Here is a 24,839-nt window from a genome sequence, read left to right as displayed (position 1 = left end):
ATTTGGACTTGATTTTAAAATGTCGATTCTTCTTGTTTTGCTTCCTGAATGAACTGACAATGGTGACGGAGGTCTTGACAAGACCTCATCACACGTATTAAACTACCAATGTAGCCTACAAACCACTGACGTGGTGCCTTGCACGATATGCAAGACGGCATATCAAGGAACGTGTACACGGAGCATCGCATAGGATATGAGAAATTCGGCAATGGGAAGAGTCGCGCACATCCCAAAAAGAAGGAAAGACTTGTCTCCAAGGGCTGCCAGTACTCAGAGTCCAACATATACCACAAGCGAAATGGGTCATGAAAAGCCAAGCAGCCGCTCTAGGAGAGGCCCAATCACAGAACCTCGGCATGGCACAGGGCTAGTACAGCAGTATAAGGACCACGCGCTAACTTCCAAACATGCATATAATGTGACATCAGTAAGCGGCCCTGAGCTGTCACAGAGCTCACACAATTTGTGCGATCTTTCAACACCGGTAACAGAATTGACTTATTTCAATCCGCGGAGACGCTGGGGATTGAACCCGGGGGCTCATACACGCAAAGCAAGCGTTCTACCACAGAGCAACATCCCCTACCGGTGCAACATATGCCAGTGAACCAGCGTGTGTAGGTGTCACGCCGCCCCAATGGAGCGAGGCACAGAGACCCCAGACACCCGACAGGGGCAACGCCTGAGGCAGAGCAACACACGTCCGAGCTGCAAGGGGACAAAAACAAGGCAGGCAGCAGGACAAAGACAGGCAGGGAGAGCACAAAACCTCTGCTATGAGGTACTCACCCAGAGCGGGGGCCGGAACACCCCCAGGAACGAGGCCCCCACTCCAATCATCCGGCTTCGGAATCCCAGAAAGAGAAAGCGCAGCCCGTCTTCCACCCGGCCAGGCCACAGGAAGACGCGCTCAGTGACCCGGAAGGAACCCTCGGGAGGCGGCGCACCAGCCGCAAAGGGCCGGCCAGCAGGATTTCCAGCCAGGAACAGTCCTGACACCGTGCAAGCCCGGCAGGCCAGGTGGCAGACCAAGGGAATACCCCTCCGCCCGCGAAGCCAGGCAGCCAGGCGGGGGGGGGGGAGATGAGAAGAAATGCACGCCACCGCAGCCCAGCAGGAGCAAGAGCAGTACCAGCATCCAGTCCAAACTCTCGACAGACAGAAAAATAGGACAGGGAGACTGCTGGGTAAGTACCCCTTATGTACTCCCGGTGGGAGGGGCGGGGTTAGTGTCCCAGCATTCTTTCTATTGTTTTTTCTGTCGGGAGATGGTTATCTCCACATAGTTATGAATGGGACGAGTACATAAGGGACCTGGGGGTATTGCTCCCCAAATGTGGTTTTTGCCATGCTTGCTACGATGTGTTTGTATGCCCACATCAAGGATCCCTAAAAGCAGACACAGTTTAATACAGTCTACTTCACTGGATTACACGTTTTATTTCCCTTCAATCCACGATGGATCGCGGTTATGGCAATCTAGCGGGCCTCCCCCAACTCTGTCTGGCCTTTGACAAGACAAGGATGCTTCCATCTAAACTAGCAAATGAGCATTTGTGACTGCATCCTTACACCCTTGGAAACTCCACTGGTCACCACTGAAAAGTGGCATGGAGATGGAACTACAATGCAGTGCATCACAATGAAAGTCCACATTTTAAAATTAAAACCCATATACAGAAAACTTTGCAAACTACGAGTGATAATAGTATTTGTGAGAAAAGCAGAATGTTTGTAAGAGGAAAACTAAGCACAGCTCTATTGTAAAATCGAAATGCATACTTTAAATAGGTTAAGAGCCTGACAGTACCCATTGCGCCCTGTACCCCCTACTTCTTATACCGTCTGTAATCTGCTGGTGGGTTTTATGTTAGACACTCGAATATCTATCAGTTTTTACCTATCAGTGAAAAACACAAATATTTTCTATTTCTAAACCATGCTCTAGGCGCTAGAACTAGGGAAACTATGCGTAAGCCCAAAGAACTCTTAAACTTCGAAGTTTGATCTCCTTCTATCTTTGACATGAAATCGGTATCATTTGTACTTTGTGACAGAAGCATGTCAACGCTGACTGGGCTATCGGTAGGCATCAAATATGACAAAAATGTTAGGAAGCAGGTCACACAGAATCCGTGCGTTGCATTCTCCGACTTCCCTCCCTACCCTTCACTTTTGTGAGAGAGCGCAATCTGTCTTGTGCGATTCCAGCTCTGCATGCAACAGGGAGGGCAGGCTACAAGGAAGTATTCCGGGGCATGCGGCGAGGTTAGTAACAAGTGCCTTGTCACCTGCCAATAGAACAGACACGCTGCCCATGTGGAAAGCCATGATGTCACCGGCAGGGCAAAACAATCACTCCTTTCATGGAGCGGAGGAATAACAAGCATTGAAAATGCAATAGGTCTCGCCTTTGATTGAGTTAAAGCCATTTGCTTTGCTAATTGTAATGTATGGCCAAGCAAATGGCTTGAACTTAATAAAAGACGAGACCTATTGCATTTTCAATGCTTGTTGAATATGCAGCAGAAACTCCTGAACACACTTCAGCGCTTGCAGGCTGCAGCAGCAGGCTACTGCTGGGGATTCCTGGGCACCATCCAGCCTCACAGGCTTCAGTTGAACTACACACTCCTGAACACACTTCAGCGCTTGCAGGCCGCAGCATCTGGCTACTGCTGGGATTCCTGGGCACCATCCAGCCTCACAGGCTGCAGTTGGACTATGCAGGCTGCCTATAAAGAAGCGCCTCAAGCTTAAAGCTCTGTGCATTGTTGTTGCATTCAGTAAAATAAGGATGATGGGTCCTAGTTGTAATGTTCAAGTAGTATATTTATTCTTGGGATTGGATGGCCAGGTACAGCATTAAAGTAGAAATGTAGTCTGGTAAGCAACCCCACCGGGAGCATATAACCTCCTGCTCAGCCTCCAGGTAACTGATAAATCCCTTGAACAGCAACAGGTAGAATCATGGATGACATCACAGAGACATGACATAGACAAGCAGACACTAACACTAAGGAGGGACAAAGAGGGAAGAAGAGCAGAATGTAACAATTGCCTTTAAAGGGCTGCATGATTCTGGCCGAGACTACCCAAAACACAAGTTCACCGAGTGCACGCCCTCCAGGACGCTGCGCTCCTCTACAGCCGAGAACCTCATGTGCCAAAGGTCACAAGGTCTGCATTAGGCCGCAGAAGCTTCACAGCCTGCACCGCCAGATTCTGGAAGACTCCCCCTCCTGTCTGAAGGACGCCCGAGGCATCCTTCTTTCAGAAAAGCCTGGGGCTATTCTGCAAAGAACCCTTAGAGCTTCTCTGGTTAAACCTTTATACAGCAGCAGCGCGCCAAGACGCCTCTGCACATGCCAGCGCTTTATAAAAATGAAACTTTATTGGGGGTCCTCAGCTGCAACCTCTGATGCCTGATGGGGTGTATTAGGGGCGCGGCAGGAAGGAGGGGTCTACACATCACCAGCCCCTTTACAAATATTTAATCTGGAATCGGTGAACACTCAAGCATGTCTTCCATTTTACTCTCACACCAGGCAGGAGCAGAGGACACAAGTCGTGGGCGCACACAAGAGAGGGCGCGTCACAGGACAGGAAGCGAGTGTTGGCGCTTGTGCAGGAATCCCTGGGTGTTTTCACGGTAGCGCCTTGACTCTGAGGGCAGAATGCGCTTTCAAGGCCTCAGTGAGGAGGTGCTGCGAGCCCTCCTGGGGAGGGCGGTGGATCTCCCCCAGAGTCCTCCAGGGTGGTCCGCGTTTTCATCAGCTCCACCTTTGCAGGTACACGTCACCTGGTATTTATACAGCGCTTCACAGAGCATTTTATATAGAATTAGTACCTGGTTGAAGTATTGGTATTCATTTTATGAACTTAAGGTGGAACAAAGGCCAAGTTGACCCTGCCATGTCCTCTGACCTTCAAACCATACACAGACCTCCGCGGTAAGCGCTCAGTCGGATGAACTGCCCTGGAATAGACGCGAGGCATCTCGTCGGGTTTGGGGACCTGCTGCAGAGGGTCTGTGAGGAGCATGCAGGTCACAGACTGTAATTCCACGCGTGTTGTATATTCCATCAAATGTCCAAGTGGACTCCTATATATCGGAAAGACGGACAGTAAAATGAAGATTCGACTGTCTGAACACAAAAGTCGAATAAGGAACAAAAATATAACCTCTTATTTAGCATTACATTGGGAAGAAGCTCACCACAATATTGCCCAAGTAAAATTTCAAATTATTGAGCATGTCCCCCCAAGGGACGGAGTAGACAACTCTAAATTACTTCTACAGAGGGAAATTTACTGGATCAAGAAACCTAACACAATGATGCCGCAAGGCCTCAATGACAAGCTAGAAATGTCTTGTTTCTTATAACATTTCATAACAGAAAAATAAGGAATCCAGAAAATACTGCAGTAGCTATACAAACACTTTTTTTTATAAACCACCCAAAACATTTAATGTAGACATACACATTATGTTTTTTTAATTTTCATTTAATGCATAGGGAGACCCTTAGCACAGACGTTAATAACATGCACAATTAAATATCTAAATCTCGACGTCAATGGAAATCATGTAAAGAGGAATAAAAATATGAATTTGGTAAAGGCCATTCAATAGATCACATAATGTTATACTGTATGTTGATTGTTAACTGTGGAAGAGTCGTAAACATGTCAGAAGTCCTTTAGTTAATGGGGAGAATAATAGATACTGCACACTAACATGGATACAAATAATAGAAAATATGAAAAGTAAAATATACCATATGGTGCATCTAGACTAGAAACTTATAATCTGAGGTCAACCCAAACATAAGTCATGACAGTTAGCTCTAAAAATTCTGCTTAGGGCATCAACATAACGTCCCATTACAAGATACACCAATACACTATAGAAAATATGAAAAATAAATTATACCATATGGTGCATCTAGACTAGAAACTTATATTCTGTAGTCAATCCAAATATAAGTCACAACAGTTATCTCTAAAAATTCTGCTTAGGGCATTGACGTGACGTCTCATTCTAAAATACATCAATACATTAGATAACAAACAGTTTGCGATCTAGGTACGCTTAAGTATAACAATATTGTTTTACTTTAGGTTTTTCGAGAATATCAAACATTAACATAATGGAGTTTATAATTTCCATGGAATGTACGACTTCCTACATCATGACCTAGAGGACAGCTCATCATCACGGGTTCCATTCAGCTCCGGTAATTACTAACATCAGTCCATTTTAAGATGGCATACAATGTCAGAGAACACTCATGAGTGGTTGAGATACCATAGTTTAGCTTTCATTAAGCCCCACTCCTGTTTGTCACAAGGTTTTTAATATTGAGTTATGCTGATTTCATAGTTCCGTGTATTATACTAGTTCACTTTAAGATGTAGCAACGTAAACACGATAGACTGTGATATCATAGTTTTATTAAAGTATAACATCATCTCCAAATTTGCCATAAGGTTATTCCTAAATTAAAGAACATGCGTTATCCATACGGAGTCCATCTAGCTCCGTGAATTACCAATACAAGGACACTTTAATATGGCGCTCCGTAATCCAAACATATTAAATCAGTGAGAATCATTCTTCACTGATCGTGAGCTCTCACCAATATACCAATAAAGTTTCAAATCATATTAGTCCACCCTAAGATGGCGCCCAGGTTTGATAGAACACTCTCGAGAGATCGCGATAACATTACTTGGTCACGGCATGATGTATCCAAACAAGATTTGGCGGACAATTAAACCTTCGAATTCACGAAAGGACCATGGGATAGCACGGGAACCGGAGGAAGGTAAGATTTGTGGCTTGCTAAACGCAGGGTTCGTGAATTGTTGAAAAGGGCCACTCGTAATCAGTGACTATGTTTATGACACAGATAACATAGAGAAACACAGGTCATATGAGAAAGAATACACCATCGCCATAACCCCTTCACTCGCAGCATAACTAAAACCGGAATAATAGAAGATTACATACCAGTAAAACCCGACAATGTTTTCAGAAATTACCAGAACTAGCCCTTAGGACCGATATGAGGCTGACATTCCATACTTTATACAGGTATTTAGTGGAAATCACACAAGCACGAAAGCAACAGAACCAGCCAGAAATACACTGGTAAGATTTTAAATAATCACTGGCAGAGGACAATACATTGACACGTAGATCCTTTCGGATCATATGTGTACATTTTATATTTTTCAGCTTTTCTATGTCCCTTAACCCTAACACTATGGTCTGAATAACGAAAGACAAGCAGTACTGAGTTGGACACAGCTCAGTAAGTAAAGCAACTCATTATCTTCTAGCCACGGAAGGGGCATCTGGGTTCAATGGTGCAATGATGAAACACTATAAAACAACAATAGCAGCACAGTTAAATAGCACGATATTAGACTTCTGACATGTATAGCGCACTGCAGTGTGAATTCTGGAAATCTTTATGAGCAGCATTTTCAAATGAAGAAAGCTAGGTGCTTTTACCTTATGAATGTTACCTTAATCTGTTAAGATAAACTCTGGATACGACAATAATCAAAGTCTAAAAATGTCATGTATTAGATGATTGCTCTGTACATGTACTTCGCAAAGCAGGATATTGTCAATAATGTATATATTTTTTCACAGGCTTAATCCTGACGAAGGGACCGCCAGTTCCGAAATGCATTGGGCTGGATTACGAATCCCCAATCGCCGTACAATGATGTATAGTGATGATTAAATGTAAGTAGTTATTGAGCAACTGATTTACATAAAAGATACAGGGCCAGATCTAGGTCGCCAAATACCGGTCGGTAACGGCCGATTTCGGCCGTTACCGACTGGTATTTGGGATTTGACATGTAGGTGGCCTGAATTGTACCGATTCGGTAAATTTACCGATTCGGTAAAATACCGAATCGTTAAAGTTACTGAATCTGTAAATCAAGATGTAGGTGGCACTTTAAACAGTGCCACAGGCCATTACCGATTCATAATTTACCACCAAATAAGATTTGGTGGTAAATTATGAATTTCTGTATACATACACATCTGTGCATGTACACCGGTGCCATGTGGCACACATACATGCCCTAAGGGCATGTATGTGTGTCGCATTGCACACAAGCCAGATTCTGGGGTGCAACAGGGTGTCAAAGTGACACCCTGTCCCCCTTGTAAATTCGGTAATTTTACCGAATCGGTATTTACCAATTCGGTAATTGCCATGGATTCCAATGGGCCTCAAGGCCCATAGGAATCCATGGCAATTACCGAATCTGTAAATACCGATTCGGTAATTACCAATTTTTACCGATTCGGTAAAAATACCTACATCCCGATTGCCAGTTCTTAAATACCGAATTGGTATGATTCGGTATTTAAGAATCGGTAATCTGGGATTACCTACATCGTGCCCACAATATTGAAATAATGCCAATCATGCAATGAGGAATAAATTGCCAAATTGAGAATGTGAAAATCTTCTGTTTAATTTGTTAGCAACGAGTGGACAATAGGAAAATCAAGACAGTATTTAACCACACAGATGTGCACGTTTGAGTTCAGGTTGCCTGAGTGGGACCTACTGAGTTACAATACATGCCAGGCAGGCATAGGCAAGCGTAGCACGCCATAAAGTATAACGTGAGAAATAAAGTTCTCTTTTAAAAAACAAAAGAAGGTGTGTACAACCCACTCTTTCACTAGGAAAGACTTTGACATAATAAAACAATAATTAGAACAGCTTGTAGATCCCACAATTGCAAACAACTCAACGGACACCTGTCACACTTTCTCCACTTTCTTTAAAGATACAGTCGCAACCATAGGCAACTCTATTCCCAGCACTGCTAGTTCACAATATAGTGAATACATCAACACCACTCCTACAGCACACAGCAAGAATACTAACCAAAAATCCCCAAAGGTCCAAAATAAAAATCGAGCCCTCTTCAATAGATTCAGATTTCTGTCCCAGAGGGAAATCGAGAAAACTATTACGATAATGAAACATATCACACATGTCGACAATCCCATTCCCTCACTCCTACTGAGAAGAGATTCTCCAATCTGTCACTCCCTTATGGACAACATTTTTTAACCCATCTCTCCAAAAAGGATCACTCTCAGAATGTCTGAAGATGGGCAAATTATCTCCTGTACTAAAAAAAACCAGGAACCAACCAGAAGGACTTAAACAACTGATAACCAGTATCCAGTCTGCATTTCCCGGCTAAATTGGTAGACAAATGTGCTCACGATCAGCTATGCGAACACATGAAGAAATTCGACCTTCTAGATAAACACCAATCAGGATTAAGGCCCAGACACAAAATCGAGGTTGCCATTCAAAACAACCTTGATGACCTACAAATATCACTAGACCAAAACAAATCCAGTGTCCTATTACTTCTAGATCTATCAGCCGTATTCAACATGGTCAGCCAAAATTGCCTCAGAGAAACTATTGAATTCAGAATGGCAATGTCAGGAGCCATCCTTAACTGGTTCACCTGCTTCTTACAAAGCCGACAACAAAGAGTCAAAATAGGCACCACCCTATCTGATGTAGCAGACATTGACAGGAGAGTTCTACATGGATCTATAATCTAAACAATGCTCTTCAATCTCTACTTGGAACCACTCATTAAAATTCTTCAACAATTAAAAATCTCATACCATATGTATCCTGATGATACTCAGCTCTACATCAAATTTCCGCTCAAGAGGTTATCTGGAGACAGTATGACTCCCTGAGGTAAACACAGGGCTGGCTGGCACACAACCATCTAAAACTTAACCTGCTAAAAACCAAATTAATTCTTTTCTCCCTCCCATTAAATTCAAACAACTGCTGACTCGGACTCTTAACTTGAAACAGCTACACTGCATCCCAGCTGTATGCAAATCCACTAAACTCAAATTTAAATATGCAAGCTCACATACAAGACGCTACCAGAAGTGCTACCCAACATCTGCACCTTCTAAAGAAAAACTAAAGCACTTCACACCGCCAGTAGTCCTAAAAACAGCGGTTCAATCTCTAGTGCTCTTAAGGCCGGACTTATGGAATGCCACACTCATAGGTCTACCTAAAGCCAGCCTAGCCCAATGAAAGTCTCAATAAATGCAGCAGCAAGAACTTTAACAGGGACATGTCACTACGATCGCATCTCTTCATCACTCAGCCTTCAACTGGCTCCCATTTGATTCTAGGATCCAACTGAAGGTTGCATGTATAACTTACAAAGCCCTTCACAATTCTAGTCCTAAATACATGGCGAATTGGATCAAGCTATCAAGAGGTGGAAGAGATTCTAGAAGTACTAAATCCCTCATACTTGAACCACCCAGATTCAAAAAAGGAAAACTCATGTCCACGCTTTCACTGGCTCTGCAAAAATGTTGAACTCCGTCCCACCCTCAATGAGAGCAATTACCACATTCAAGCTTTTCAAGAAGGAAGTCAAAGCTGTACTATTAGAAAGACATTTTGCATAAAATAACTATTTCAAAACTTTTATCGTCTTGTGTTATACCTTGCTCTTCGAATTCTATGTACAGCATATCTTAAGTTGCAGGTGTTCTTTCTGCACTGCAACCCTCATCAGCTCTCTCTCTGCACAGCACTCTGATACTGTGATGCTCATGTTCGAGCTTTGATTGGATGTCTAGGTTTTCAAATGTGTCCCAATACATTATTAGCATGTTCTAAATCCAACTTATTTTTCGCTCCTAAGGATATCCTAATTGTATTTTCTTCCAAACCACCTCGTACACTTCGTCTACCTCCACTTTGACGTAGAGGAAAGTGAATATTTTTAGAGAATCATTCTCAGCATTGATGCCCCTACCTCTACTATGTGTACTGATATACTGAAATCCTAACTTTGTTCTCAGGTGAATGAACTCTCTCATTTACAAGGCCACTTTGAATTTAAGTTTTGCTACCCCTGACATTATTACCAAAATCTCGGTTATATCTGTGGCTGGTTCAGATCAATTCACTAAATGCTTTATCCAGAATCATCATCATTCTTTATTATGTTTGGGTAAAACTTTAAAAGATGCATTACATAGCTACAATAAAAGCCATCTGTAAAAAACTGGTTTACTGGTTGAGAGGATGAAACCTTACTCAAGCGCAGCAACCCGAATCCTTGTCAGGGTGAAGTCACAGCGAACCCCAAATTAAGAAAATTCTCAACCTTCTGGTAGCATGGCACAAAGCAGTCAGGCTTAATTTACAGTCAACGTGTAAAGTATTTAGGCAGCACTTCAACCACTAGTAAAGTGAAAACACAACACATGAAATATCCCACTCCAATTTAGTAAAGCAGAGTAGAATCTAATAAATAATTAGACACGAGAATGACAAAGATTCAATCAGTAGAACTGAAGTTATTAATTTTTAATGACTTGGCGAAAATAGCACCTAAAAGCACAAAATGCAATAAACGGCTGTTGGACCTGGCCCTTTTGGCAGGTTCACCCCGAAACTTTTTGCTTTTTCCTAGCCTGTTTCTGTAACATGGTGTTGGTGATTTTAGGCCTCTGCGCACTTTTTCACTGTGGTAGAGTGTAAAGTGCGTGAGCTCTCTGTGTATGTGTGGTGAGTGGCCTGCCCTCCCATAGGAATGCATGGGGAATATGTGTGACCATGGTAGTTCCTGATGTGTGTGGAGTGCAGGGTCGAGTTTGGTATGTGCGAACTCGTGAGATTGAATGCTGCGCAATGATGTATGCGGCATGATTGTGTCAAGTGTGGAAGTGCCACTTCTAGAAGTTGGCTTGTTAGTGTAATTTGTGTCTGGCGTGTGATTGGCTGGAGCTGGCTGGTGAGCCTGGCTCCAGGAGTCAGGATGGGTCTGCCCCGGTGGTGAATGGCCAGATTAGCATGCTGATGTGAGGGAGGGGTACACCTGGGATCTGAATAGGGCTGGTCCTTCCCTCCACAATGCTGGCTCCACCCCCTGTGGTGCGTCTGATGTCCCTAGCCTGGCCAGTGAAAGGGTGTTCCCCATAACCAGTTGTAGCTGGTTCTCCCTTGCCTGCATCTTTTACAACAAAGGATTTTGCTGTATAAAAAGGGGGCTGAGACCCCATGTCAGTGTTCTTGTTTTTAACTGGAATTTACCAGTGGCGTGCTGCTGCTGGGGCCCAGGGGAAGGCTTGCCTCCCTGGGCCCTGCCCAGCCTCTGGATTATTGGAGGACTTCTTCCTGTGGACCCTTCTACCTGACCTGAGGATGATGGGGAGATTCTTCCTTACCCCAGGAACTTTGTCCTGTGTGTCTGGGACCCTTCCGATGGTAGGGGTCATTCCTGGGGCCTGTGGGCTTGCCTATGCCCCTAGCACCTTGAGAGCGCTTTATTCTATTTTCATGGGCAGAGTGCTGTCGTTTTCCCTCTGAGGGAAGCGCTCCTGCCCTTCGTATGCCCCAGGGTGCACAGGTGCCCACCCTGCGTCTTATGCGGTGATTTAAAATTCCTTACGGGTGCTACCCCATGTATGGCGCCCTTAGCGGGTGCCCAACCCGCATGCTGGAATTATTTTTTAAATCGAGGGTGCCCACCCCTCATTTTCCGCTGTTTTAATCACCGCCGCAGCACCGGGATTGAGGATGCCGGCAAAACAGGAAGTCAGGCGATGTTTTGCCCGATGGCGGGCGGGACTTCCGGTTTTGCGAGGAAAGTCTCGTGCCCGCCGCCGGCACCAGAGTGGAGGAGGAAAAAGCCGGCCGAAAAGATGGCTGCATGCTGGCCAGGGCTCCCGTGAGCTGTTGGGAGCCCCGGTAATCCAGCGGAGAGCGGGAGTCCCCGAGAGGAGGAGAGGACTCCCCCGGTCGACACCCGCTGGAACCGCCGCACCGAGAGAAGAGAACGCAGCGCGAAGCTGCTGCCCCGCCACACAACAAAGAGCTTAGACCGGAGCACGAGGAGTCCAGAGAGTCTCCAGAGTCCGGTGAGTGAGGGCTTCCGTCATTGTTGTGGAGGCTCTCGAAGCACCCCGTGGGTGCTTGCATGTGCTAGGGGGACATTTAGGGCAGCCCCGGATGGCAGTGGGCCGCCCCAACGGTTGGCGAGCTATCTCCCGAGCCCGGCGGGATACAACGAAGGGGGTACCCCAGGCACCGTGGTGCCAGGTCGTTATATGGGGCATGATGATTGTAGGAGCTTGTGAGCTCCACAGTGGCAAGGGTACATACAGGGTGGCCCCGGATGGCAGTGGGCCGCCCCAACGTTTTGTTAATGGTTCCTGAGCCCCGTGGCTCCCAAGTCTGGGGGCATGTTTGTTTAAGGAGCCGAGGTTGCTCCCTTCCCCCCATTAGTTTTAGAGCCATAGAGCTCCAATTTGGGGCACTTTTTATTTGTTTAGAGAGCCTGTGTGGCTCTGACTCAGAGCGCAGAGGGCTCCACCCTGCGGCGCAGGTGTTTTGCTCTGAGGGCCAGTGAGAGCCCATGCTGCAGTGTTGCTGCCAGCAAGTAGTGGGCAGCTGCACCGTTTAGGCGAAAATTGGAGAGAGAGTCCCTGAGATGGACAGAAGTAGCACGGAGGTGCCAGGCCTTTCACAGCTGCGCAGCACTTAGTGCCAGCTGCAGCGTTTAGGCCCTTGTGTTTGTTCTCAGCTGCCCAGCAAGTAGTGGGCAGCTGCAACGTTTAGGTTTGCGCCGGTGGCGCACCCCTGACTGGCGCTGCATGGCAGCGCGCCCTGACATTCTGGACCCAGGGCATTTGAGCCCCATCTTGAGATGGCCAGTTGGCCAGGGGGCTGGCATATGGATAGGGTGCAAGGCCCTAAGGTGATTTTTGAGCAAGGTGATTACCCAATATGTTTGTGATGATAATTGACGATATGTGATTTATGCGCTAAGCTGATTTAAATGTGATATGTGCTTTAAATGTGGTGCTAGGAAATGTAATGCATCTAGTATGTTTTACGCACCCTGTGTTGATACCTCTAAAACTTTGGGTTTATGATTATGAGGTTGTTTTACCTATGTACATTTATGCTATTGAGATGTTTTCACTCTGTGAGTTACACCCCTAAATGTGATTGATTCTTAGGAGGCAGAGTCTAATGTGTTTAGACTAGTGAGAGGTTGCCTACTGTAGTTCTACTGGTTAGGCCTAAATGTGATTGATGGGTAATGTGCAATGCCATTATGCCTGTGATACCTCTAGATGTACTTTCATGCTGAGGAGGTTGTTTTGCCTAGTATAGTTTATACTAGAGAGGGTATAGGTCCATGCGTGATCAATGCCTATGGTTATTAGTATTGCGTAGTGTGTACCTACCTGTTACCAGTGGTTACTGGTTGTGGTCTATAATTGTTATTTTGTGCTACACTTATTCTATGTTCTAGAAGTGCTATTTCTGCTAAGTGTTGATTCTGACAGTGGCCCATGTGGCCCTGTCCTGGTGTAAATAATCCCTTGTGAATATTGCCCATGCCAGTTGGCACAATGTATATTGTGTGATTACTATCTGATGTGTTTTGACAATACAAAAGTTATTTTTATATAACCTTGTGTGGAGTTCCTTTTGTGGTGTGCCTAGGATGTTATTGCTGTTGTGTCCGTGCGCAAATGCTTTACACATTGCCTCCGGGATAAGCCTGTCTGCTCGTGCCAAGCTACCAAGGGGGTGAGCAGGGGTTTATCTTGGCGTGTGACCCCCTTGCCCTGACTAGAATGGTGGTTTCTGCCTGGCTTTGGCGTAAGCCTTAGCCAACCAGAAATCCAGTTCTAACAAGGACTAGATGGTTGTGCGAGACCAGGAAAAAGTCACAAGTTCAGGACAACCGTGCTGGAGCACGGGTCAGATACTAGGACCAGGTTAGTCCAGATGAAAGAGTTACCTTCTCAGTCCAGTGCTAAGAGTATCGTTTGCAGTGGAAGAGGCTGTGGGGAGCAGGTACAGCGTCGCAGTTGTCTGTCGGAGCACTGTAAAGAGCCTGTCGAGTGTCACAGACGGTTGTTGCTGTAGCACAAAGATCCTGGATGTAGCAGGGACAGTTGGAGCTCGAGCTTTGCATTAGTGGTCACCACCGCTGTCTGTGTTGTAGTTAGAAGACTTGCTTCACCGGACCTTTGCATTGGTTATAAGCAAGGTTTTTGCACCAACAGGCCTGTTCATGGTTGTGAAGAGCCTAAAAACTTATTGACTTCAGGGGATCTTTACTGAGCCACACCAAGGGTCCTTCTCTGAGGGGCGCCAATATGAGCTCAGGAACTGACTCCAGCAGAGGCCAGCCGGACTCAGGCAGATGTAGTTGGAGGTCCAGGCAGCAGGTCAGCTGGGCATTTGCAGGGATCCTTTGGAGCTTGCTATGTCCCTTTAGCTCAGAACAGTAAGTCAGCTGGCTGACCCTTGGAGCCACTTCAGCCTGGGATGTAGGGTGCAGGTTCAATCTTCCTTCACAGCCAGCAGGGCAGCTGGTGGCAGAGCAGCAGAGCAGCAGGGCACAGAGTGGCAGTCCTTCTGGCAGCAAAGCAGATGTCCAGGAGTGTATTGAAGAGTTGTCGCCTGAGGTTCAATATTTATACTTGCTCTTTCCTTTGAAGTGGAAGAAGCTTCTATAGCGTTCCCCCTTTGAAGAGCACATGTTTTCTACCTCCCCTGCCATGGTTCCAGATTAACAATAGGAGATATGCAATCCTTTGTGTGAAGGCAGGACACAGCCTATTCAAGTGTAAGTGGGCTACGCCTAACTTCACCCTACAATCCTGCCAGTGGTGGCACATTCAGTCACACGTAAGCTTGTTATTGTGTGTGACTGTCTTGGAGGAATACACAAAGTCTAACTGCCGACTACATTCAGTAATATGACCCAAAGACAGGCTGCAGGCACTAACTGCCAACTTTCTTAAAGTGTCATTTCAAAATTGTACTCACCATAAATGAGGATTTTTCGTTACTATTCCAGAGACTCAAAACATAAACAGTTTATCTGTTCCCATTTGGATGTTATAGTTTATCAAATGTAGTAAGGTAACTCCCATGTTATCCTATGGGAGAGATAGGCCTAGTAATAGTGAAAAATTGAAGGGTTTTCACTTTTATGAGATATAAAACTTAAAAGTACATTTTCTACTTGTTTAATAAATTGCATCCTGGTCTCTGGACTGCTCAGTGCCTCCTTTAGGAATGCCTTCTATGTACTAAAAAGGAAGGTTTGGACTTGGCAAAAGGTTTATTTTGCCAGGTGGAAATGATAGTTTAAAACTGCACACATAGGCTACAGTGGCAGGCCTGAGACATACTTGAGTGGGTGGCACAATCAGTGCTGCTGATCCACTGAAAGCATTACATTTAAAGTCCCTGGGTACATATAGTGCCACTTTACTAGGGACTGACATGTAAATTAAACACGCCAATTGGGTATTATCCAATTTGACCATGTTTAGCGGAAAGAGCCCAAGCAGTTTAGCACTGGGTAGCAGTGGGAAAGTGCACAGAGTTGTAAGGCCAGCAAAACAGGCTCAGAAAACAGGAGGGTGATAGCAAAATGTTTGGGAGATGACCTTGCGCCTGCACGGCCCCGCCCGCTCAATAGAACGCGCCGTGCAGGCGCAAAATCAGTGCAGCGTAGGCACGGCAGCCGGGCCGTGACGGAACCACTTCGTCACCAGCACAGCGCGTCCGTGGCTGGTGACGGAGTGGTTCCGTCACCAGCACGCCAGGTGTTAAAGAAGTGTCCTTACTGTTTACTAAACTGGAGCAGGTTTCAGGCAGTTATGGGGCAGATCTGATTTTTACAGGAATGTTATTCCAGATCCTAGTGCATAGGTGATGAAGGCCTGTTGCCCTGCTTTATTCTTTTTTGCACTTCATATCTAGTCTGATGGTTTCCCGACTATGGGTGTTTCCAGAGCCACAGGTTGTGGTGAGTTTGTCTGTCACATGGGCTGGAGAGACAGTTTGAAACAGCTTTGTATTGATGCGGCTGGTTTGAAGATACTGCAGGCTGGTAAAGAAAGCCCATGGAGTTCACTCAAGGTAATTGTGATGTGGTCACTATTTTGTAGATTATTTATGAGGCATGCTGGGGCACGTAGGATACACAGAAAGGGGGACAGTGTGGAATCTGGGAGGCCATGTAGCACAATGTTGCCACCATCCAGATTTGTGAGTATGGGAGCTTGAACAGCAGCTCTGAACTTTCTTTCTGCTAAAATGAATTTCTCTTCAGTAAAAATAGAGCTGACTAACCAGGCCATCTAGATTTCCCTGGCAATATTTTCTTGAGGATGAGGTCAATGTCCAGAGCAAACCCAAATGAGTGACTTGCGCATTGGGTGAAAGTTGAGGTTCAAGTCCATCCAGGTTCTCATCATTGAGCAAGGTTGATACTGTATCTTGTTTGCTCTTCTTGCAAATGTACAAATTCTGTTTTGGTGCGATGAGCTTCAGGTAGGTGCTAACGTTGAAATAGGTACCGTAATGGGAATGTCAAAGGCAGTACCTGCATGGCATGGGCTTGTGCAGTCCATGCAATGTAGGTACTGGTGTGCACACACAGACGGGGGCACAACATGTGCATGCACACCATGACCCAGAGGCAACAGGGTGCCATGTAGTGTCGCCTTTGTTTCCTCTCTGCCACGATTTTCATGGAGGAGGAACTGCCATGAAAACTGCGGTGAAGAGGAGACTCTTAATATGCTTAGCGGGACGGAGGCAGTACCGCCAAGCATATCAGGCCTCAAGACCACTGCGCCACCACCAAGGATTTCTGATCATTGTCGGTTGCGGTGGTGCAATGGCGGTCCGAATGTCCTAGTTATAATCGTAACAACAAGAAATACATTGGCAAGGTAGGTTGATTATAACGACAAAGTCTGGTCACACTTACCCAATTGATCTAAGTAGACACACTTTTCATTCAGTATTTTTCACTCTTTTTCTTTTTTCACACAATTCATTTGTATATGTCAAAAGAAAGATACGGTTTCAATAACACAAGTTCACATGAAATTACACTTTCCACAACATAAATTAGACAATCACTGTGAATAAAGCATATTTACATTTACACAATATATACACAGTATATACATGAAACACAGACAAAAAAATGCCTATTATCAATCAATGTGTAAGGCACCAGTCCTAATATACAACCTATAAACAACAAGAGGTACTAGATAATTTTGCTAGCCTGCTTGTTTGTTTGTACTGGAACAATAGCAAATGATAGGGTCACAAAACAGGTGGAAAAAAGTCCATAATCACTATCCTGATGTTCCCTTCCTGAATCTTGTTCCAGTAAAATGTCAACGCGTTTCGATCCCGCGTATCATTGAGGGGCTCTCCTCAGGACCTGGACTGGAAGATGTCCTATACTGAAGTGTCAGTTGTGTAGTACAACACGGTTCTCCTTGAAGCGCTCTGAGACTGTGTATCTCAGATAGGTGACCTTTGTGTGAAATCCCTTGCTTCTATCTGTGGTACTCGGCGTTATTTACTCATGAATGGGCGGTAGAGCAGGATTTTCATACTTTCTGCATTTTTACGGGAGTGAAGTTCTTCAAAGATCCGCTGTGATTCCGGCACTCCGTCTTTCACATCGCCTTCGAGTTATAATCGGGCAGTCAGAAGACAGCCACCGCTGCTCCCCCCCAGACTGGTGTTAAAATCTAGATTGCGGCATCAACATTATCGGCGCCACCTTGTCCCTTTTCCGACTCATACGTGCGCGTAAGCAGCAGCCATTTTGTATGCCATGGCCTCTCTGCCCACTGCCGATAGCCAGCGCGTCTCTCCCCCTCACTCCCCGGCCTCGCAAGCATCCCCCCCGCGCCCTGACAGCCCCCGGCCTCTCCTGCTTGGGCCATAAACGCACCTCCAGCGCGACCCTTCCTCCGAGCCACATCCCGTGCTGAACCCCCACACTCTTTCATCTCATTCATAGAACAAGCTCCTTTGATAACCTCTTCCTCCCTGTCCGATTGTCCGACCTGTTCCCAGGCCACCACCTAGCCCAGCAGATACAGTTTACTGCCCCTACAGTAGGACCCCGCCTCACATCAAAGGAGCGGGGATTAATCAATGCCTTCACACCCCCAGATCCGACCGATCGCCCGCATTCCTGTTCCCAGCGGAATGTCCAGCTGCACGATAGCCATCATGCTGAGATTGGGGTGGGGACTCCTACTGTAGATATGTGTGGGAACTGGCCTGAACAGGGGATTCCAAAGATGCCTTTTCCATGCTTCAAAGCAATGCCACGGATGTCATAAATGTAATAAAGCAATAAACCTGTGTATAAGAGGCCAGGCCTCAGAGATGCGGTTAGAGCACCTCGAGAAGATACTCTGTTGTCTGATTTGACGTGCTCTGCTCCGTCGGAATAAACTCCTGTTTCCTGCCTTCTGTCTCCAGCGCCTGCCTCTTTGTTTGGTAAATCTCGAATGGTATGAGAGGCGGCTAACGCCGGGCAAATACTGAAGGACTCTCGGTCGACATCGACCCTACCTTTTTAACACTGGCAGTCCTTGGACTCCCAGACTCGTAATCAGGTCCTAAATGTACAGAGCGAATATATTTTTATTTGTGAATTTTGATGTTTGACTAACAGGAGAAAGAAGAGGGAACGCTGGGGGTTGGAATGATACCTCATTATGAGATGCAGGCACCCTGCTCCTCATCATATCCCATACCACATCATGAGAATACACTGGACACCATATCATAAATAAATGCCTTCTGTGCTGTATGGAAAGTCATAACTTCTCATGTACGTGACCACACAATAATTAAAGACAAGAATTTCTGTAACATCAGTGTAATCCACCTCACCAAAAAGAACGCCGATTTCACACACGTAGCAACCAACATGTCCTACAGAACCCACTTTACCTACTTTAGCTGTAACTTTTATACCAACTTCAGCATGTAGTTTCTGTATGATGCTAACCTCTTCTCTACATATTCAAAAGATTCTGTACTTTTTTACAAAAAAAAAAGGTTCTGTATTTCATGCCATGTCTGAGCCATCATGGACAGTAGATATGTCTCAGAAAGAGTGTAAAGATCAGGGTACCAGAACTGTCTGCTTCTATGAGAGGCTACCACATAGCCAAACATTTTGCACGACCTCTAAACAATACCCCACTCACTCAGATTGCTTAAAAAATATATTTCATAGCAAATATCTCTGCAGATTCGACTGATGATATTCTGCCTCAGCCCAGTAAACAGAGAAGAGGTACACCAGGGCACATATCTAGACACAATAACAATCTAGCTGGCCATTGGGGAACCCAAACATGGTTTACTGTGCCTGTATGAGAGCATCTGTCTGAGCCAAGTGGAGGAACTGAAGGCAAGGGGCATTCCGTAGACATACCTGAGGAGTCAGAAAATCACCATCAGCAGACAATTCCCACTCTAGATGACCACAAACAAAACATATCAGTTTTCTACTATTAACAGAATAGAAAGATCAGGCATTGCTATGGCAAGTATACCCTCAAACAGCTAGTAAGTACAGCTGAAAGACACTATTCTAATGGATGATCAGGTGAGAGATACAAAAGCACCATAGAGCTTTTTCAGCTGTTCAGGGAGTAGTTAGAAACCTCTGGAATCCTCTGACTACTTTTAGCTGCTTGCATAGAATGCACATTCATAGTTTTGCATCCCATCCGAGACCCTTGCCACCACATCTACCTCACTAAGTATACCCTCTGCAGCCTGCATAGGGATGGGAGGATACAAGAACAGATGCAATGGTCAAATGGCTGCTCTAACCTGCAGCTACTCCAGTAAGTAGAGGGAGAAGCGTGCTGGTGCTGAGCTGATATCTGCACCATAGAAGCTGAAGCATCTCCAATGGCCTTCACGTTGCAATCACACAAATCACCAGAGTTTGTCACCGTAACAGACAAAGAGGTGGGCAGTGTCAAAATGTTTTAGCTAACAGACTGACACCTACTTGAACCATCATAATCAATATCCAGGGATCCAGGGGGTGTAACTGCTAACCATGAGACTTGCTCATGCTCAAGTCTCCATCCTGCGGCCTGCTCTAAACAATCTCCTGTTGCAGAACACCAAATATTATCTCCTGCCAAAACACACTATACTGTTGTCCCCACCAACAATGTATGTAGAGCCACTATTTAACAAGACTCCCTTATTTTCTAATCTATTTAGAGCTGTACTCTTGCAAGATGGACCACTTCTACTGCCTAATCTACTTGTCATTTCAATGTTCAAACCCTGTCCTCTTGGGACTACTTAGGGACCCCCATCTTAAGTGGTAGATTACCCTGTTTGTCAGATTGACAGTTCATCTGTAGAAATTAGTAGACCCTCGTGTTTCTTTGCGGTGGAAATCTTAGACAAATAGCCTGGTGGAGTCCTTCTATATTGCCTTCAAACTGTTCATGACTAGTCTTATTTGATTTTACCTGTAGGAACCATCTCACTTATGAGCAACCTCACTGGGGGGATCTTCTCATTATGAGTCAGGTAGTAAATTGGTGCTCAAGACATTTCACTTCTTTCGATTATGACTGTGCAAGGCACAAGATTAATGCCACATGCCTATTTGGTTGCATGGACGTATGCTCATGAATGTCAATTCACCAAAAGGCCAGGGGTAGGGGAAATGACATCACATGGCATTTGACCTTTACATTCACTCACACACACACTTGCACTTACACACACAGTCACACACTCAAATTCCAGCTAATTCCACTCCGTTTTTTATCACATTACTAGTGAATAATATGTTATAATTCACTAGTAGTATAATACAAAAAAATGACAAAAAAAAAGAAATGAGATCCCCAGCTGATGTCTATAAGGACGAGCTGCCTGTGCGTTCCTCGCACCTATTCTTCTGCCTTTGAGACCACGGGTCGAAATGCACTGCCAGGGTTCGCATGGGGCAAGCCAGGAGTCACAGCTGCGGCCCCAGTGGTAACCCCTAAATGACGTCCATGCCCCTCCTCTATGTATTTTGAGACACGGTCTGCATACTGCCATATGTAGAGATGAATTCCAATCAAAAATGTAATAGTACAGTAAGTTTAGTTACAAGAATAAATTCCGCTTTTTTTTCAAAAGCTTAAGAAAGGTCTTTCAAATGAAGACTGTACAGCACAAGCACAAGTGGGAAGATCGCACTGAAGAAATGAAACCCTTTCTTAATAAAATGCAGTTGTTTCGGAAAGACTTCATCTTACCAGATGGAAAACTTGGATGAATCCAGTGCACCGGAACATTCTTGCAAAGGTCGAATATTTTTGAATTTCTTAAAAACTCCTTGTCTTCTATCGGTTTCTCCATTGGAATCCACACCATCGATTGCTCAATGTATGTTTCTGTTATTTCATCCCCTTCCTATAAATTTCCATACAAATAAAATAATTGGTGTTTCCAAGAGTAAACATGCTGGATGAGATCACACAAACATGAAGGTAGCTGATTAAGAAAACTGTCACAGCTAATCGTTTCTCTTCAAAAGGCAGTTTAGCAAGTATTTTTTTAAAACATCGCTTTATTTACATTTTGATAGATTTGGAGTAAATCAATAATTTTCATACTAACCAAAGACATAGAAAAACAAGACTAGTGCACAATGGAATTGAAGATTTCATTAGAGAGTCAACTGATCATGCAAGGTTAAGGCAACCTTTCTACGCATTCTGTATGCCCTCAAAGATCAATATAGGATAGAATTTGTTAAGGCAAAAATGTTATTACTTCTCACTTGCATCAAAATGCACCATCTAGAAGTACTGTAATCAATTATTAGTTCATTGTTATAAGCCATACTCTTGCTGGATGACTCAGGACTCTTTGTTCTTTACATTGTAAGTAATCCTAGAAGGAGGTTTATACCCTTATGAATCTTTTAAGTTCTCTTTGTATGCCGGGAGAGATCGTCCATACTGTCCCTACAGTCTAATGTTTGTGCCATCACAAGTCTATAACAGGTGTATCCTGTGTCTGCAAATTTTGGGTGACTACAGTAACTATCTTTTAATACATTTACCCTCCTTTTGTGCCTTTTTCCCTTTTGTGGCCTTTCCACTCCCCATGCCACAGACTTACCTACTTTCTTGTTGCTTGCTCCAGCACCATCCAACCTGCCTGTGTCCCCATATCTTCTCCTCTTTCGCAGACCTACTTAATGTTGGGTGCAGCACTGAAGCAAAGCAGATGCATGCAGCGGGCATGCCCCTGGAATGCCAAACGTACGCTAAAGGCAAGCCCATGCCCGTACCACTGCACCCAACGCCCTGAACCCTGGTCGTTCTTCCACCCACCGCAAACTCAGATGCTTACAGGACACTGACCTCTGCACCCTAAATACTGGACGACCCTCAGCTCACAGTTGCGCTTCCCCTTCAATACGGAAGGTGTGTTCAGCTGCTGCTTTTACTGCGCTTTCCATCAGCAAACTCTGTCAGCCCCACCTCACCCAATGCTCATGATTGCACCTTGCACAACTACCCTGCTCACACCAGACAATCTAACCTGACCTGCCTCCTCCTCAGATTCCTTTATCTTAACAGACAGGCCATTAAAGTTTGGGACTTCCTACACAACCTCCCTTCCGACCTTCTCTTCCTGACCAAAACTGGCCTCTCCCCAAATTCTGGCCCGACATTGCAGTAGCTATTTTCTCCAGCTTCAAGATCATAAAACAGCACAGAACCTGCAAACCTTGAAGATGACTATTATTTACAAAGAAAATATCAACTGCTTCATCCACAAAATCCAGCGATCTCCCGGAATACCTCGCCTTTAAGCTTTACATTTCTGACAACATCAATCTGCGAGGATTCCTGCTCTAGCATCCTTATTGCCAAGAACTCATTTCAGAAACACAGTTAGACTTCATCGCCCCACTTGTGATCCTCTGTTCCTCCTCCTAAATGAACTTAAATGAACTTAACTTCCTCCTGGAAGACCACACGGACCAAAACACCAACAAGCTGCTGAAATAATTAAACACACTCTGATTCACCCAACGAATGATGGACCCCACCCACACTGCTGTACAACTACTCAACTCAATCTTAACCAACATTTCCAGCATCATGGGGCACCTGGGGCAACCACTACCTCATCCACTTCGACCTGCTCCTCCCCACCTATGTTGAACTGCACACGTCAAGACCATCTGAGGCAGCTGGAACTGGATCCCCGACATGAGAACGTGGTCCATAAAGCTCCAAACCAACCGCCCGTTGCACCAAGACCAAAACCTCTCCCAGTGAATCACCGACTTTTATGTCTGGATCCCCTCCTGTGCAGACTATCTGGCCCTGAGTAAGACCATCACCATCACCAGGTCCACACCTCAAGCCATCTGGTACACAGTAAAATTCCACCAGCTCTTTAAACACCACTGCAAGCAACTAGAACTCTCACAGAGACACACCCAAAAAATAAAACAACAATAATTTCTATCACCAGCAACACAGATTAACGAAATGCTCAATGCTGACTGAAGGTATTGAGAAGAGGGCCAACAGTGGCAAAGAGCTTTTTCCCATTGTAAAGGACGTCACCTCGCCCTATGCCACTTCCGCAACTTCAACCCCATCCCAGGAGCTCTGCATCCAGCTTTCCCACGACTTCAGCAGCAAAATCCACACTATTTACCACAACGTTGCCCATACCACCGGGTCTATCAACCCTAATTACTCTCCAGCCCAATGAGATGAACATCCCAGAAACTATGACAACCTGCTGGTCCACCATCACCCAGACAGCACCGCCACCACATGTGCTATATCCATTCAGGAGGCCCATTGAACCCATGTCCTCCCTTCATTTTCACCAAAGAACTCAACTCCATCTGCACTGAACTCACCCTGAAACTCAATGACTCCCTCACATCAGCCACCTTCCTGGACACCCTGATAACACGCTAACATATTTCCGCATCTGAAGAAACCCTCAAAAGACCCGAAGACTCTGGTTAACTACCAACCAATCTTATTACTTCCCTACTTATTCAAGATTCTGGATAAAACTTGTAAACAAACTACTGGCCAACCACCTCAACCTGCACCACCTCTTAACCTCCTCTCAGTCCAGATTCAGGCCCAATCACAGCACCGAGACCGCCTTCTTCATCGCAATCTGCATGATCATGGACTGGGGAGACACAACAGAACTAATCCTGCTCAACCTCTCAGCTGCTTTCAACACCATCTCCCATCTCCCATCCTCATCCAACGCATCTAAGAAACTGGAAAACAAGAACCCACCCTCCAAAGTTTCAGCTCCTTCCTCTCTGGACCCACCCAATCCATCACCTTGGTACCATACACCTTTGCTGCCACCAAACTAATCTGCAGAGTCCCCCAAGGATCTTTGCTCAACCTCTCCCTGTTCAATGTTATGTTATGTTATGTTAATATGTATTTCTTAAGCGCTCGTACGCCCGTAGGCTTCATGGCGCTATCGGGGTGGGAAACACAACACAATTCTCTATGGGTAAGCCTGCTTGAATAGCCACGTCTTGAGGGAATGTCTAAAGGTAAGAAGGTCTTCACACTGTCTTAAAGACAGTGGTAGAGAGTTCCAGAGGGTAGCTGCTAGCAGATGGAAACAGCTACCGCCTTGGCGTTTCTTCTTGAACAGGGGGACAACTAGCAGATCTTTGTGAGCAGAACGGAGGTTGCGTGAGGAGGCATACTTAAGTACCATTTTCCTGATGAATGTGGGGCCTTTCCTCTGCAAGGCTTTGAAGGCAATGCATCCAACCTTGAACGCAACCCTCTTGGCCACAGGTAGCCAATGCAATTTTTCCAAACCAGGTCTAATGGACTGCCA

General features: G+C 45.3%; 1 protein-coding gene across 1 annotated transcript in view; it reads right to left on the bottom strand.

The window, feature by feature from the left end:
- TNMD (tenomodulin) overlaps nucleotides 1-24,839 on the bottom strand; it is a 580,658-nt gene that overhangs the window by 266,913 nt on the left and 288,906 nt on the right. Inside the window, exon 5 of the mRNA XM_078688431.1 lies at nucleotides 21,230-21,386. Coding sequence (XP_078544557.1) covers nucleotides 21,230-21,386 — 157 coding nt within the window. The remainder of the gene's footprint in view (nucleotides 1-21,229; nucleotides 21,387-24,839) is intronic.

This window comes from Lissotriton helveticus, chromosome 4_1, assembly GCF_964261635.1.
Source record: "Lissotriton helveticus chromosome 4_1, aLisHel1.1, whole genome shotgun sequence".
NCBI lineage: Eukaryota > Metazoa > Chordata > Amphibia > Caudata > Salamandridae > Lissotriton > Lissotriton helveticus.
Note: the sequence above shows the minus strand (reverse complement) of the source record. Positions and strands in the feature narration are given on the sequence as shown.